The sequence below is a fragment of the Prionailurus bengalensis genome, chromosome F2 (genome assembly GCF_016509475.1).
Source record: "Prionailurus bengalensis isolate Pbe53 chromosome F2, Fcat_Pben_1.1_paternal_pri, whole genome shotgun sequence".
NCBI classification, from domain to species: domain Eukaryota; kingdom Metazoa; phylum Chordata; class Mammalia; order Carnivora; family Felidae; genus Prionailurus; species Prionailurus bengalensis.
In genome coordinates, this window is record NC_057353.1 from 57,204,186 (window position 1) to 57,218,786 (window position 14,601).

At 34.7% G+C, this 14,601-nt stretch overlaps 1 protein-coding gene across 1 annotated transcript in view; it reads right to left on the minus strand.

Moving 5' to 3' along the window:
* Nucleotides 1-14,601, minus strand: part of CSMD3 (CUB and Sushi multiple domains 3) — a 1,274,540-nt gene that overhangs the window by 114,636 nt on the left and 1,145,303 nt on the right. Inside the window, exons 41-44 of the mRNA XM_043601622.1 lie at nucleotides 8,140-8,256; nucleotides 4,489-4,698; nucleotides 928-1,116; nucleotides 78-255 (exon numbers count right to left, since the gene is read on the minus strand). Of these exons, the coding sequence (XP_043457557.1) occupies nucleotides 78-255; nucleotides 928-1,116; nucleotides 4,489-4,698; nucleotides 8,140-8,256 (694 nt within the window). The remainder of the gene's footprint in view (nucleotides 1-77; nucleotides 256-927; nucleotides 1,117-4,488; nucleotides 4,699-8,139; nucleotides 8,257-14,601) is intronic.

A 14,601-nucleotide genomic window follows, 5' to 3' on the forward strand; every position in this document is an offset into this window, starting at 1 on the left:
TGTGATATGTTTTCATTCGTACCTTGTTTCACCGTTATATATAGTTGAATCAATCAACAGCAATGGTGCTGGCTTACCATACAGTAATGAAATCATAGATTGGTTCTGTTTGAAGCACAGTAAAATTGATGTAGATTCCATTCCCAGGGGGTACTCTTACAAGCCAAAAACAGTCTTGAAAGTTAGGATATTCGTCAGGATACCCAGGAGAATAAATGGTGCCATTCATTGCAGTTATATTTCCTCCACAAAGAGCTACAGAAAAGACACACACAAAAATGTTAAAATAAAATAACAGTAAACTGATGATAGAGAAAAAGGCAAACATTGCATCTCTCAAGCAGTATAAAATATATCTGTGTTATGTTTCATCCCAGTTAAGGTATATAAAATGAGGTTGGCAATACATGCATATAATCTGCTTTTATTTATTTTTCAATGTGAGGTATGCTATATAGTTACCACTAACTATTCTTAGACTAGTAAACTAGATTTTCTGCTGTTCAACTTTCATCTCATATCGTGTATACATACAAAGCCTTATAAAAGGTTCAAGTCCTTTTTATTCAAAAGAATTTTTAGAGAAATGAGCCCAAATTCAGTAGCAGTAGCTGCATTATTGGCTTGTATAAGAATGATTATTAAATACAGGCACACGCACTCAGAGAGACACAGGAGAAGCTCTGAAGTGTTAATCAACTGTATTTTCACTTCTAACGGAGAAGGTTAGAATTCCTGCCAATAATGATGAAATCAGTTATTCATTTTGGAGCCTTCAGCGTTTTGACCTGACTCTAATTCTCAACTGAAAGAAAGATTACACATTTAACATGCTATTTGAAAAGAAAGACAAAATAGAGTGCCAAGACAAAAATTATGAAACACAGACGATATCACCTAAAACATAGCTTCAAGTTAGAAGCATACCTTCACACCTTGGAAGTGGATGATTCCAGTTACGACTCACTCCATGAAGGCAAGTGAGAGCTGAATTTCCAATTAGTGTGTATCCAGGGAAACATTCAAATGAAATGGTTTGACCCACAGTAAAATCATTGCCAATTACAAAACCATTTCGAAACGGGCGTGGATCAGGACAGCTTTGCAACTGATAGGCTGGAAAAGGGAAAAGGAAAACGGTTTTCGTTGCTGAATATTGGAATACCACAGACGGGTACTATTTGCAACTTGCAAAATGAATGCAGCACTGCCTGCTGTTGGTTATAAATAGTAATTCAGATTTATAATAAGTGATGTCAATGGCAGTGAGATATAAACTTCTTCTTGTGTCTATAATTGTCATATTTAAAATGTTAGTACGATTCATAGAAATGCATTCAGTTGCTACACCCATTTATGCAACCTATCTAAATTATAACTTTTAATGAAAATGTAAGTTACTCGTACAATTTTAATCAGACATATTCTAATTCCTATCCATAGAATGCAATTGCTTCGTGGTTACATTGCATGTACACAGAATAGAATAGACATATGTGTAAGCCTAATTCTGAGACTTTTAAAATTTTACTATTTTTTCTCTAAAAAAAACCAAACCATAATATCCCATTGTTCAATTTCTCCAAATAAGTTATTTAATAAGATAAAATATTAGGAAACACATTTCCTTCTAATATAAATTTTATATTTCAGTTATCATGATATTTTTGGCTTAGTATAACTGCATGTTTATATGTTCATACTTCTCTTGTACTACACTCTGTATGAAATCAAAGCTCCTATTATATTTATCACTATATACTAAAAGTTTTGTCCATTGCCTTTTACACGGTAGGTGTTTAATGAGCATTACTAAATAACTTTTGAAACTATAAACAGCATAAATATTCATATACTCATATCAATATTATTAATATTTGGGATTTTGTTTTCAAGAAGTTCAAAATTATATTGTAATTAATAAAATTTAAATTATCAGTGGTCAGAAATATTTTGCTCCTGACCATTGAATTCTAAATTCCCCAAATCAAAACCGCATTTATACTTGAATATGTAACCTTAAGTGGTTTACTAAAAATATAACTCAAATTTTAAAAGTAGATATTTCAGAATTAATAAACAATCCATTTAATATGTTAAGTGCTTTTATTCTTTGTCTCTTTTATTTGAATTCACATTTCACACACACACAAATATCAAAGCCAAAGGAGTCATTCCAGTTTAAGACAAATGTGTATTATTTGATGATTAGGAGTCAGAATTTGTTATTCTACTAAATAAACCCTGTCTCACGTTTAAAAGGGTTTTTTTTTCCAGTTTTATTAAGATATAATTAACATACAGTGTTGCATGAGTTTAAGGTATACAATATAATGATTTGACTTCCATATGTGAAAGAGTATCACAATAAATTTAGGTAATTAGATACTTTGGAGTAGGATAAGACTCAGACAGATATATAATCCTGTGATAACTTCTATAACATTTTATTTTCTAAGCTTTTTGCCTTAATAAGGAAATATAGGATAGATTTTAAATTTTCAGGAAAAAGTTCTCACCCCATAAAATTTACAATAGGGGGCTTAACATCACAATAATGTTGCCAGTAAAATATTAATCTTGGCAGCCATTTTTTCAGTAGAAAAATATACTGAATTTTATGATATTCTTTTTTTCCAAAATTCAGAAAGTTCTTAAAAGCTAATCACAAAATCATCCAAAAGTAACATTGATTCTTTGAATCTGTATAAATTAACCTATTTCTCAAAAATGCTATTAACTCAACTGATATAAATGCATTAAAGAAGAGATAGTTTTAAAATTCAATATAATTCACAATATTTAGTGATCATTGTTAACACATTATGGCTCATGTCAAAAATATTAATATTATATCAATAATAGTAAAAATTCTATATCTTTTATGCTTTTATTATCCAATTAATGAATCTTTTTTCAAGGGCACATTGACTGAAAAATGCAGTCAGTAAAGTTCAAATTCTAGTTTTACATCATTCAGATAAGAGCATTGTTTTGAGAGGCAGCAGGAAAAAGAAGGCAGGAAAAAAGAAGACGAAGCCTGGTTTAAGGTAAGTAGCAAAGTGCTTGGCTTAAGGCCCTGAACACCTGCTAGAGAGGGACTACAAATATAGCTCTGTGTCTTCTAGCAGCAAGTAAGAAACTTAAATCAGTTGCCCAACTGTTTTTGAAATAATTAAATTCCTTGGGAACATGGTTGATTCTGCACTGAGAGGTGGCAGAAATGATTTCTATTTTATGTAAAGGATGATGTGTGATCCTGTGCTCTTAAATTATGTATGCAAGCACAATGCAAATTGTAATTATTTTAGAACCATGTAGTTGGATGCTCTATTTTAACTATTCTTAAATTTCCTTTGGGGTATCTACTTTTATTCAGTAAATATTTGTTGTGCTCTTACTGTTATTCTAGGCACTTGAGATACATCGATGAACATGACAAAGATGCCTGCTCTTGTGGCGCTCACATCCAAAAGTGTCACATGCTCATATAATACTTTAATAATTATGGCAGAGATGTAACTAATTGTGATATTATTATTGATATATCAACATATAATATATAATATATTACACCAACATATAATATATATTATACCAACATATAATATATAACATATTATATATTATTGATATATATTATTGTGAAATGTAATTATATTATGATTAAAAATTGTAGTCATTGGAACTATATTGCATAAAATATAACTTTAAATATTTAATTTTAAATACTAGACTTAAAAAATCTGAAATAATATAATAATAAACATAGCTAAAATGCACTAAATATTTACTAATGGTATATATCACGGCACATATTTCAAATTAATTTCATCATATACAACAAAACAATTAATCTGGGACGTACTATTACTAACTGCATCATGCAAATAAAGTAACGGAGTGGAACTCTAGTCTATTTTAGATTGGATCTGGAGAGTTAACACTTGAGGCTGGGTCTCTACTCAAAAGGGGTAATAATCTAGCCAAGGGTTATGCAGCAATTTTATAATAGAAATAGGACTAAAATAATATGATTGTCAAAGTATTTATTTTATATACTCATGGAAATGGAATGGAATGAAGGAATGCCATATTCTATCATGATGAAGTAGAAAGAAAATAATTTTACAAAGATTGCATGAGTACTACAAAATATCTTTCAATATGCTTATTTTAATATATGAGCAAAGTTACATCTTTGATATCCAGCTTGCCTTGCTTAACTGCCTTGCCTTGGCTTGCTTATTTTAATTGTATATTAAGAGCAATTGAATCCTGTTTTCGTGCTTAGAATTTTCCAAGGGCTCAGACAGACATCATCTCCCCTATACAGTTGCCCAAAAATTGCAATATTAAAAACATCTGCCTAATTGAGGCTTGACTTAGTGTAGGTTCCTTTCTCTTTCTAAAACAGAATATAGAAAATAGATTGCTAATAGTCGATTTGGAGCTAAATAAGCTTTTACTTTTTGCTATTATTCTCACCTTGGTATACAATGTGGAACCCTTGTTTGTTTTGTGAATAGTCACTGTGAAAATATAAACTGGTCTCATGAGTCGTACTAAATAGGGAAGATGGTATTTGAGGACCACTCAGTCGGCCAATAACAGTACTAGTTTCTGATGATCCACTTCTTACTTCCAAATAATCATGTATGGTTTCTGTAGAGAAATTTACAAACTGTAGATGTACACCTAAAAAAGAAAAACAAATAACAGCACTTTATTGCTTTATCCGATTAAATACGTGCACACACACATATGCACAAAGCACACTCAAATACTGTAGTTATATGTTTCCTTTCAGGTTAAGAGCCATACTCTCAAGATCTGGGCCATGGGTTTGCTGTTTGCTAGGGCAATTAGCTTTGCCATAGTTCAAAGTAACAGAATACTGCTCTCAAATGCCCACTACTTGTCACATGGGAATATCTTTCACTTTACTATAATGTTGCCATAGCAAAAACCAATAAAAAAAAATGGCTTTCTTACTCTTTAATGCCATTTAAAATTGTATCAAGCAATTTTTAAAAGTAAAAAGTCATTCAGTAAATATGCATTTTATAATAGTCCAATTTGAAGCCAAAGTATGATTGCAGTTTTTATTTATTAACATAATCAAACTCCACAATTGCATTAGAAATTAGTCATTCATCTACAGGAGATACATTACCTTACTCAACATATCATTTTGAGGCATGTATTTATGTACATGCTCTTTACTATTTTATCAGAATATAATTCTGATTTTTATATACTAGTCTCAATAAAATCTAGTGATCATTGTTATATGCTGTCATATTGCAATGTAGTCTCACTATCTTTATAAACATACAAATGTGAGATAGTGAAAGGTCTCTGAGATGGAAAAAAGAAAAGCCTCACTGAGGTATGTTCGCCTAATTCAATTAATACTCAATTTTAGTGAATTAGAGGGTATTTTTACTACAACTATCATTCTCCACCTTGTTAGTAATAAAATCTGACATTTATCGAGTGTTTGCTAAACACTCTTTTAAGTGTTTATGTATTTATTTTATTTCTTTAAGTGCTAATTTATTTAATGTTCACAGGTACTCATGAGAATGAGGAAACTGAGGCACAGTGAAGCTAACCAATATGCTAAATTACACAGTGACCTAAAAGTGCTGAAATTCAAACTCAGACCCCCTGGCTCTTGGACTCTTGCTCTGAATGATTACACTGGAGTTCTCACCTAACGTCACGTTTTGTTCCTGGAAAAAGAGTGCCACAAAAAGTTTTTGTCACATGGAGAAAAAGTTTTATAGGCAAGTACATTTGGGAAACATTCACAATAGGCTTTAAAATTTTAAACAAGTTTCTGTACAATTATACAAATTCTTGGAACTTTGAACATACTACCTTAATATGTGAGGTTCCAAGAATTGCATATTTTTTCTAAACACTTCCCCTGAGCCTCCTTTTCAAAAATTATTTTGTCAACAAGGTTTTAGGGACGTAAAAAACTGCTCCTTTAATTTTAAAATATATTCAATTTTCCTTTCAAAAATTACAAAGTACCTTTTTGAAATACATTAGAACTAATTTTTGATTTAACCAAAACTCAAAGAAAATGGTGGCATTATTTAAATGTAATCAAATCAGAAGGTCTCTAATGTTTTCATTTCTAAAATAGAGATGTGTATTACTTTTAATTTTAATGAACTTGGTTTTTAAAATCAAGGAGGTATTGGGGCGCCTGGGTGGCCCAGTCGGTTAAGCGTCCGACTTCGGCTCAGGTCATGATCTCGCGATCCGTGAGTTCGAGCCCCGCGTCGGGCTCTGTGATGACAGCTCAGAGCCTGGAGCCTGTTTCGGATTCTGTGTCTCCCTCTCTCTCTGACCCTCCCCCGTTCATGCTCTGTCTCTCCATCTCAAAAATAAATAAACGTTAAAAAAATAAAAATAAAAATAAAAAAAATAAAAATAAAATCAAGGAAGTATTAACAAAAGGTAAGTTGATAAGATGACTCTAATAAAATATGCTTAATAATTTATTTTAAAATAATTCATTTAGCTCCATAAGCAACTTGGATGAGTCCTCTTAAGTGACTGGTAAAAGACACATAAAAATAACCATATAGGTTCAAACCTATTATCCATTAGCATTGTTATTGTCATTCAATGAATGGACACAGAATTTGCCTATAACTTCAGAGTTAATTCCCATGTTGTAGCCAGAATAATCTTTTATTTTTAAGAGAGAATTTTTTTTATTGTGGAATTTCTTTAGTTTTTCATCTGCATCTTTCCATGTCACTCTGTTTACCTAGAATTTCTATCCCCCACAGACTGACCCTGTTTGTTGGGCTGATTCTTATCTATAAAGTCACGATTTAGGAATCATTCTTCTAACAAGACTTTTCTGCATTTCCTGGATGAGGCTGGATATCTGTAATAATTACAATCCTATGTTCTTTATTATAGTTTATTGTAATAACATATTTGTCTATCTGTCTCCTTATTATGACTGTAACTTATCTGGGGAAAGGTACAAAGTCTGTTTGACTATGCATTTTATTCCCAGCTTAGCATAGTACTTGGATTATAATACGTACTCAGTAAGGAATTGTCAAAACGAGTTTTCTGTGAATTTATGTAAAATATTTAGTTATGTAAAATATTTAAATACGAATTTTTATTCTGAGACCATAGATGTCTTTGAGCAATGAGGTACTAAATTCAGTCCGCAAAGAGTGAGATAGTACAGAATTTCTTAATTGCTCGAAATCCACAAAGTTTGTGGGTGTGTCACAGGGAGTCTACCCATCCTCCTCTTCTGTGATTTAATAAACAAGTCTATCATCCATTTATCACTTCTACTTAGCATATACAGACCCATGTGATATGGAGCTACATGAGAATATATTGGTGATAGAAGTGTGAGAGAGAATCTATGAAATGCTATACAATGCAGTATACAACTACCTGGGTTATAGAAATTAGAAATTAGAAATTTTGTACTATTTTCAAATGTAAAATCTTACTTATTTGCAATTAATATTATATAAATTCAGGGATGCCTGGGTGGCTCAGTTGGTTAAGGATCTGACTCTTGATTTCAGCTCAGGTCATAATCTCATGGTCATGAGATTGAGCCCCACGTCAGGCTCTGTGCCGGGTGTGGAGCCTGCTTAAGACTCTTGCCCTCTCTCTCTCTCTCTCTCTCTCCCCTCTGCCCCTCTCCTGCTTGCTCTCTCTCTCTCAAAAAAAAAATAGACAAATTCAATAAATTACTAGAAAATAATTTATCTATACACTACTCGGTTCCAATGACAAGAAGAGAGCTACAGAATAATTATACGTAAAAACTCACATTGAATTTATTATTGCCACGCACATCTAAATCAGGCTAAATCCATACAAATCAACTGGAAAATATCATAAAGTTATCTATCTGTCTATCATGTAACTATAAAATTAGAAAATGCCCATATGCTTTCAATTATCCTAGTATTTCAAGTGAAAGGTTCAAACAATCCAAATCTTACCGCTTAACTGATATAACTGCCAAAGTCAACTATAATTTGTGAGTGTTTACTACACATTGATATTTCTTTCTAGGGATGCATTAATGATACGGAAAACTCTTTCATATGCTTTTAATATACATACCAAAACCTACGGGCAGCTTTATTGTCCACGTGCAATCTAAACTGCTGGGATAGTTTCCAGGAAACCCAGGGCTGAGGATCACACCACTGAAATCTGACATGGCACCTCCACACTGAGCTACAAAACGAGACGTACCGTGTCAGCCAGAACAGCAAAATACTTTACGGTATTAAAAACAAGTTGAAATCATTTCAAGTCTTAATCAAGTCTGAGTTAAAACTGTTTGATATAAATGTTAATATTGTCAACTCTCATTCACAACACATACTAGTAATCAAATATAATCAACTGACAATGCATTTTCTAAAATAGCTTTAAAAGACATCATACTTTCTTCCTCAGCAATAAATGCAAGCTAAATCAATTATTGCACAGCAAGAAGTAGCTCATGTGCAGTGAATACAATCAAACAAGGAGAATATGTCCTTTTCCACAGAGGCAGTTTATTTCTTACCAGTAAGTACTTCTAGGGATGTATTCATTCATTCCAACGATGATATAATTTAGCCAACAACATCCATTCTAAGTACTGTATTAGAGAGGGAACTATTTTGCCAACCTTCCCTCCTTCTTTTTGTGAGAAGGTTACGGAATTTTAAGAAAAATAATGGTTTCTATTGTTAATATGTGAGGGATTCACATATCACACCTGAGATATGGCCCCCTTTTATCATAAAAGAATTAGACGAAGAATAGGAAGTACAAAACAAGTTAAAAGATGCACAAGGTTTGAGAATTTAGGCATAGTTTATAAACATGCTTGTTTCAGACCCCTATTATATTGATTTGCTATTAATAAGGAAAAGATACAAGAACAGATACTTACTCAAGTTCGTGATTAAATAGAACTATTTAACATGTATTGAAAGAGTCATTGCATTTTAGAAGCTAATTCTTTCCTCTAAAAGTACCTTTTTATTATTTGATCATATAAGGACTAAAATACATTTGTTAATTGTGAAATGAAAAATCAAATTTCATGACTGTGCACCAAGTTTTAAAGTTACCTGTATAGAACACTTACCTGCGATTTCATTCATTTATTCATTGTTAGGAAACAAAAGATACTCAAACTTCAGATTATATATCATAAAAGCAAATTCAGTAAAAATTTGACTCGTGTTTTGTATATCAGTAACTCTTTGACAGCTATCTTTATGTGAACTGAATGAATTTTATCAAATAGATTTTACCAGGGAGTCATATGTATAATATATAATATATAGCAATCTTCATATAAACCTTTCTTTCAAACTGTGATTACCTTTAAGCTCTAAAGAGACACTTGCACACTTTCTTATCTTTCTGAAATCTCCACTAATCCATCCTTAAACCAGAGCAATTTTTCAACTTATAGAGACAATTAATGTTCCAAAATTCCTTTTTCTAAAGTGTGACTGTTCATATATATTTATCACAGTCTGATGATTAATGAGTGGTAGAGAAAATATTTTGGCCATTCCAATATATTTTTAAGGGGCACCTGGGACACTCAGTCAATAAGAATCTGACTCTTGATTTCAGCTCAGCTCACGACCTCATGGTTCATGAGTTCAAGCCCTGTGTCAGTCAGGCTCTGCACTGATGGCCGGGAGCCTCCTTGGGAGTCTCTGTCTCCCCCTCTCTCTGTCCCTCCCCCGTTCATGCTCTCTCAAAAATAAATAAATAAACGTTTAAAAAAGAAGCAAACATATATATATATATATATATATATATATATATATATATATATGTTTGCTTCTTTCTATATATATATATATATATTAGTTTTGGCAAGAGTGCATTATAGGTTTGTGTTGCTTTATTGTGAACTTTGGGTAAAAGAGTACAAGGATGCTCTCTTGCTTTATTGCCTTCAACATCTCATCTTTCAGCTGCTCATTGCCCCTTCGATTCTGCTACTTTCTGTCTCTTTAGATATGACCTGAAAATCCCAACCTCTTTGTTACTCACCTCTCTAGAGTTTAAATCCCAAAATCAGAGGAGAAAAAAAGGAAAGGAAATGAAGAGCAAAGAACTCATGAAGGAGAAAGAAAGAATGGCACATCATGAAAGACATGAAGAAGAATCCAAAAAATGCATCTTCCTTCAGCTCCACATTCATGCGTACTCATTCAGTGTCTCTGCAATCTCCACACATGTACGTCTCTAATGACAATTCTTTGTGTCCTCCTAGTGCCTCTGTAGTAGACTCTACTGGGCCCCATTTCACTCTTTTAGTTAAAGATACAACTATAGCCTACAAGATGAACACTACCATAGTCGTCTCAGATAAGAACATCTTTGATTCTTCTTTCTGATTTGCCTCTATCACCTAAAAATCTCAAGTGATTTTTCCTTCCATCCATCAGAATATCTGGCAGATTGTTTATTTTCCAGTTCACAAGGCTGTAACCTTATTCCATGATGACTGGAGCTGTAGGACATTTCTGAATCAGCCTCCTGCCTTCTGTTTATCCTTATGATGTGGCCATGATGTCACTTCAAATACTTTGTCTATCAAATACAGTACAAGCTTATTGTCTAAAATCTATAGGATACAAACAAGTGAGTAGAAAAGGAAATAAAAATGCCCTCTAACTTTACTACCCCTAGATAACTTATTTATCTTTATATTTTTTCTTCTGCAGAAAAATATATATGTATGTTTGTTTATACATGTGTGTGTGTATACAATGAAAATAGGCTCCTACAGTGAATTGCTTTAAGCCTTTTTACACTTAACTATATATTGTAAACTTTGGTCATGTCATTAAATATTCCATTATAATGATCACTTCCTTTTTTTTTTTTTTAATTTCTTCCCCATTATTAGATGCTTCAGTTACTGGCTATTTTTCATGATAATAGCTACCACTCTGAATGCCTGTGTGTTCTAGGTTCAGTGCTAAATACTTTAAACACATTCTTTCTTTCATTTAATTCTTACAATAGCCATATGATGTGGACCTTATTGTCCCATTTAGCAGGTGAGCAAACAGAAGCTCAAAGAATAATATGCTGAGCATACATAGCTATTGTATATTAACTGAAATGTGAACATTGATATATGGGCATCAAAATCTAGTGAGTATTTCGTACAGTTTCATATCATTTTTTTCCTATTTGGTGAAATTTAAACTCCCTAGTTAAATTTTATTAAGTTATCACTTCCATCTAATACTTCTCTTGATAACAGTATACAATGAAAATGTAGATTTAATCAAAATGCAATACTTTACCTAAAAAATTAGTAAATTGGTAAGAGTAATAATTGGTGCTAATAATACAGAAGGATAAAAATTGTCATATAATACTGAGATGGTATTTAAATTGATGCAAACTTCTGAAAGCAATGTGGCATAAATTATCCAAGCTTTAAATAGTTATATGCAATGACATAAATAATCTACTTAGGTAAAATTCTAAGTAAACAATTAGAGAATGCATGAAGGAATGCTAAAAGACTTACAAATGTATATTGAATGACAAAAACCTGGGGAACTGGGAAGATGGCAGCGTAGGAGGACGCTGGGCTCACCGTACGTCCTGCTGATCACTTAGATTCCACCCACACCTGCCTAAATAACCCAGAAAACCGCCAGAAGATTAGCAGAATGGAGTCGGAGTCTCCAGAGCCAAGCGCAGACGAGAGGTCCACTGAAGAGGGTAGGAAGGGTGGCTAGGCAGTGCGCGCGGCATGGACTGGCAGGAGGGAGCTGGGGCAGAGAAGCAGCCTGCCTGCCAAGCAGAGCCCCCGAGTCTGGCTGGCAAAAGCAGAGGGGCCGGATGGAGTGTGTTCCGACAGCAAGCAGGACTTAGCATCTGGGAGGTCATAAGTGAACAGCTCTGCTCGGAAAGCGGGAAGGCTGGAGGACAAAGGGAGGGAGAGTTGCTGAGCCCCCAGAGGACAGAGCTCAGTTTGGCAGGGAACAAAGGCGCTCGCCAGCGCCATCTCCCTCGCCCATCCCCCAGCCAAAATCCCAAAGGGAACCAGTTCCTGCCAGGGAACTTGCTTGCTCTGCACAAACACCCAACGCTGTGCTTCTGCAGAGCCAACCCTCCAGCAGCGGGTCTGACTCCCTTCTGCTGCCACAGGGCCCCTCCTGCAGTGGATCACCTAAGGAGAAGCGAGCTAAGCCTGCCCCTCCTGCCCCCATGCACCTTGCCTACCCACCCCAGCTAATACACCAGATCCCCAGCACCACAAGCCTCGCAGTGTGCAAGTAGCCCACACGGGCCACCCCACCCCACAGTGAATCCCGCCCCTAGGAGAGGGGAAGAGAAGGCACACACCAGTCTGAATGTGGCCCCAGAGGTGGGCTGGGGGCAGACATCAGGTCTGACTGCGGCCCCGCCCACCAACTCCAGTTATACACCACAGCACAGGGGAAGTGACCTGCAGGTCCGCACCATTCCAGGGACTATCCAAAATGACCAAACGGAAGAATTCCCCTCAAAAGAATCTCCAGGAAATAACAACAGCTAATGAACTGATCAAAAAGGATTTAAATAATATAACAGAAAGTGAATTTAGAATAATAGTCATAAAATTAACCGCTGGGCTTGAAAACAGTATAGAGGACACAAGAGAATCTCTTGCTACAGAGATCAAAGGAATAAGGAATAGTCAGGAGGAGCTGAAAAACACTTTAAACGAGATGCAAAATAAAATGGAAACGACCACGGCTTGGATTGAAGAGGCAGAGGAGAGAATAGGTGAACTAGAAGATAAAATTATGGAAAAAGAGGAAGCTGAGAAAAAGAGAGATAAAAAAATCCAGGAGTATGAGGGGTAAATTAGAGAACTAAGTGATACACTAAAAAGAAATAATATACACATAATTGGTATCCCAGTGGAGGAAGAGAGAGGGAAAGGTGCTGAAGGTGTACTTGAAGAAATAATAGCTGAGAACTTCCCTGAACTGGGGAAGGAAAAGGCATTGAAATCCAAGAGGCACAGAGAACTCCCTTCAGATGCAACTTGAATCGATCTTCTGCACGACATATCATAGTGAAACTGGCAAAATACAAGGATAAAGAGAAAATTCTGAAAGCACCAAGGGATAAACGTGCCCTAACATATAAAGGGAGACCTATAAGATTCGGGACTGATCTCTCTTTTGAAACTTGGCAGGCCAGAAAGGATTGGCAGGAGATCTTCAATGTGTTAAACAGAAAAAATATGCAGCCGAGAATCCTTTATCCAGCAAGTCTGTCATTTAGAATAGAAGGAGAGATAAAGGTCTTCCCAAACAAACAAAAACTGAAGGAATTTGTCACCACTAAACCAGCCCTACAAGAGATCCTAAGAGGGATCCTGTGAGACAAAGTACCAGAGACATTGCTACAAGCATAAAACATACAGACATCGCAATGACTCTAAACCCATTTCTTTCTATAATAACACTGAATGTAAATGGATTAAATGCGCCAACCAAAAGACATAGGGTATCAGAATGGATAAAAAAACAAGACCCATCTATTTGCTGTCTACAAGAGACTCATTTTAGACCTGAGGACACCTTCAGATTGAGAGAGAGGGAATGGAGAACTATTTATCATGCTACTGGAAGCCAAAAGAAAGCTGGAGTAGCCATACTTATATCAGACAAACTAGACTTTAAATTAAAGGCTGTAACAAGAGATGAAGAAGGACATTATATAATAGTTACAGGGTCTATCCATCAGGAAGAGTTAACAGTTATAAATGTCTATGTGCTGAACACCGGAGCCCCCAAATATATAAAAAAATTACTCACAAACATAAGCAACCTTATTGATAAGAATGTGGAAATTGCAGGGGACTTTAACATCCCACTTACAGAAATGGATAGATCATCTAGACACACAGTCAATAAAGAAACAAGGGCCCGGAATGAGACATTGGATCAGACGGACTTGACAGATATATTTAGAACTCTGCATCCCAAAGCAACAGAATATACTTTCTTCTCGAGTGCACATGGAACATTCTCCAAGATAGATCATATACTGGGTCACAAAACAGCCCTTCATAACTATACAAGAATTGAAATTATACCATGCATACTTTCAGACCACAATGCTATGAAGCTTGAAATCAACCACAGGAAAAAGTCTGGAAAACCTCCAAAAGCATGGTGGTTAAAGAACACCCTACTAAAGAATGAATGGGTCAACCAGGCAATTAGAGAAGAAATTAAAAATATATATGGAAATAAACAAAAATGAAAATACAACAATCCAAATGCTTTGGGATGCAGTGAAGGCAGTCCTGAGAGGAAAATACATTGCAATCCAGGCCTATCTCAAGAACAAGAAAAATCCCAAATACAGAATCTAACAGCACACCTAAAGGAAATTGAAGCAGAACAGCAAAGGCAGCCTAAACCCAGCAGAAGAAGAGAAATAATAAAGATCAGAGCAGAAATAAACAATATAGAATCTAAAAAAACTGTACAGCAGATCAACGAAACCAAGAGTTGGTTTTCTGAAAAAATA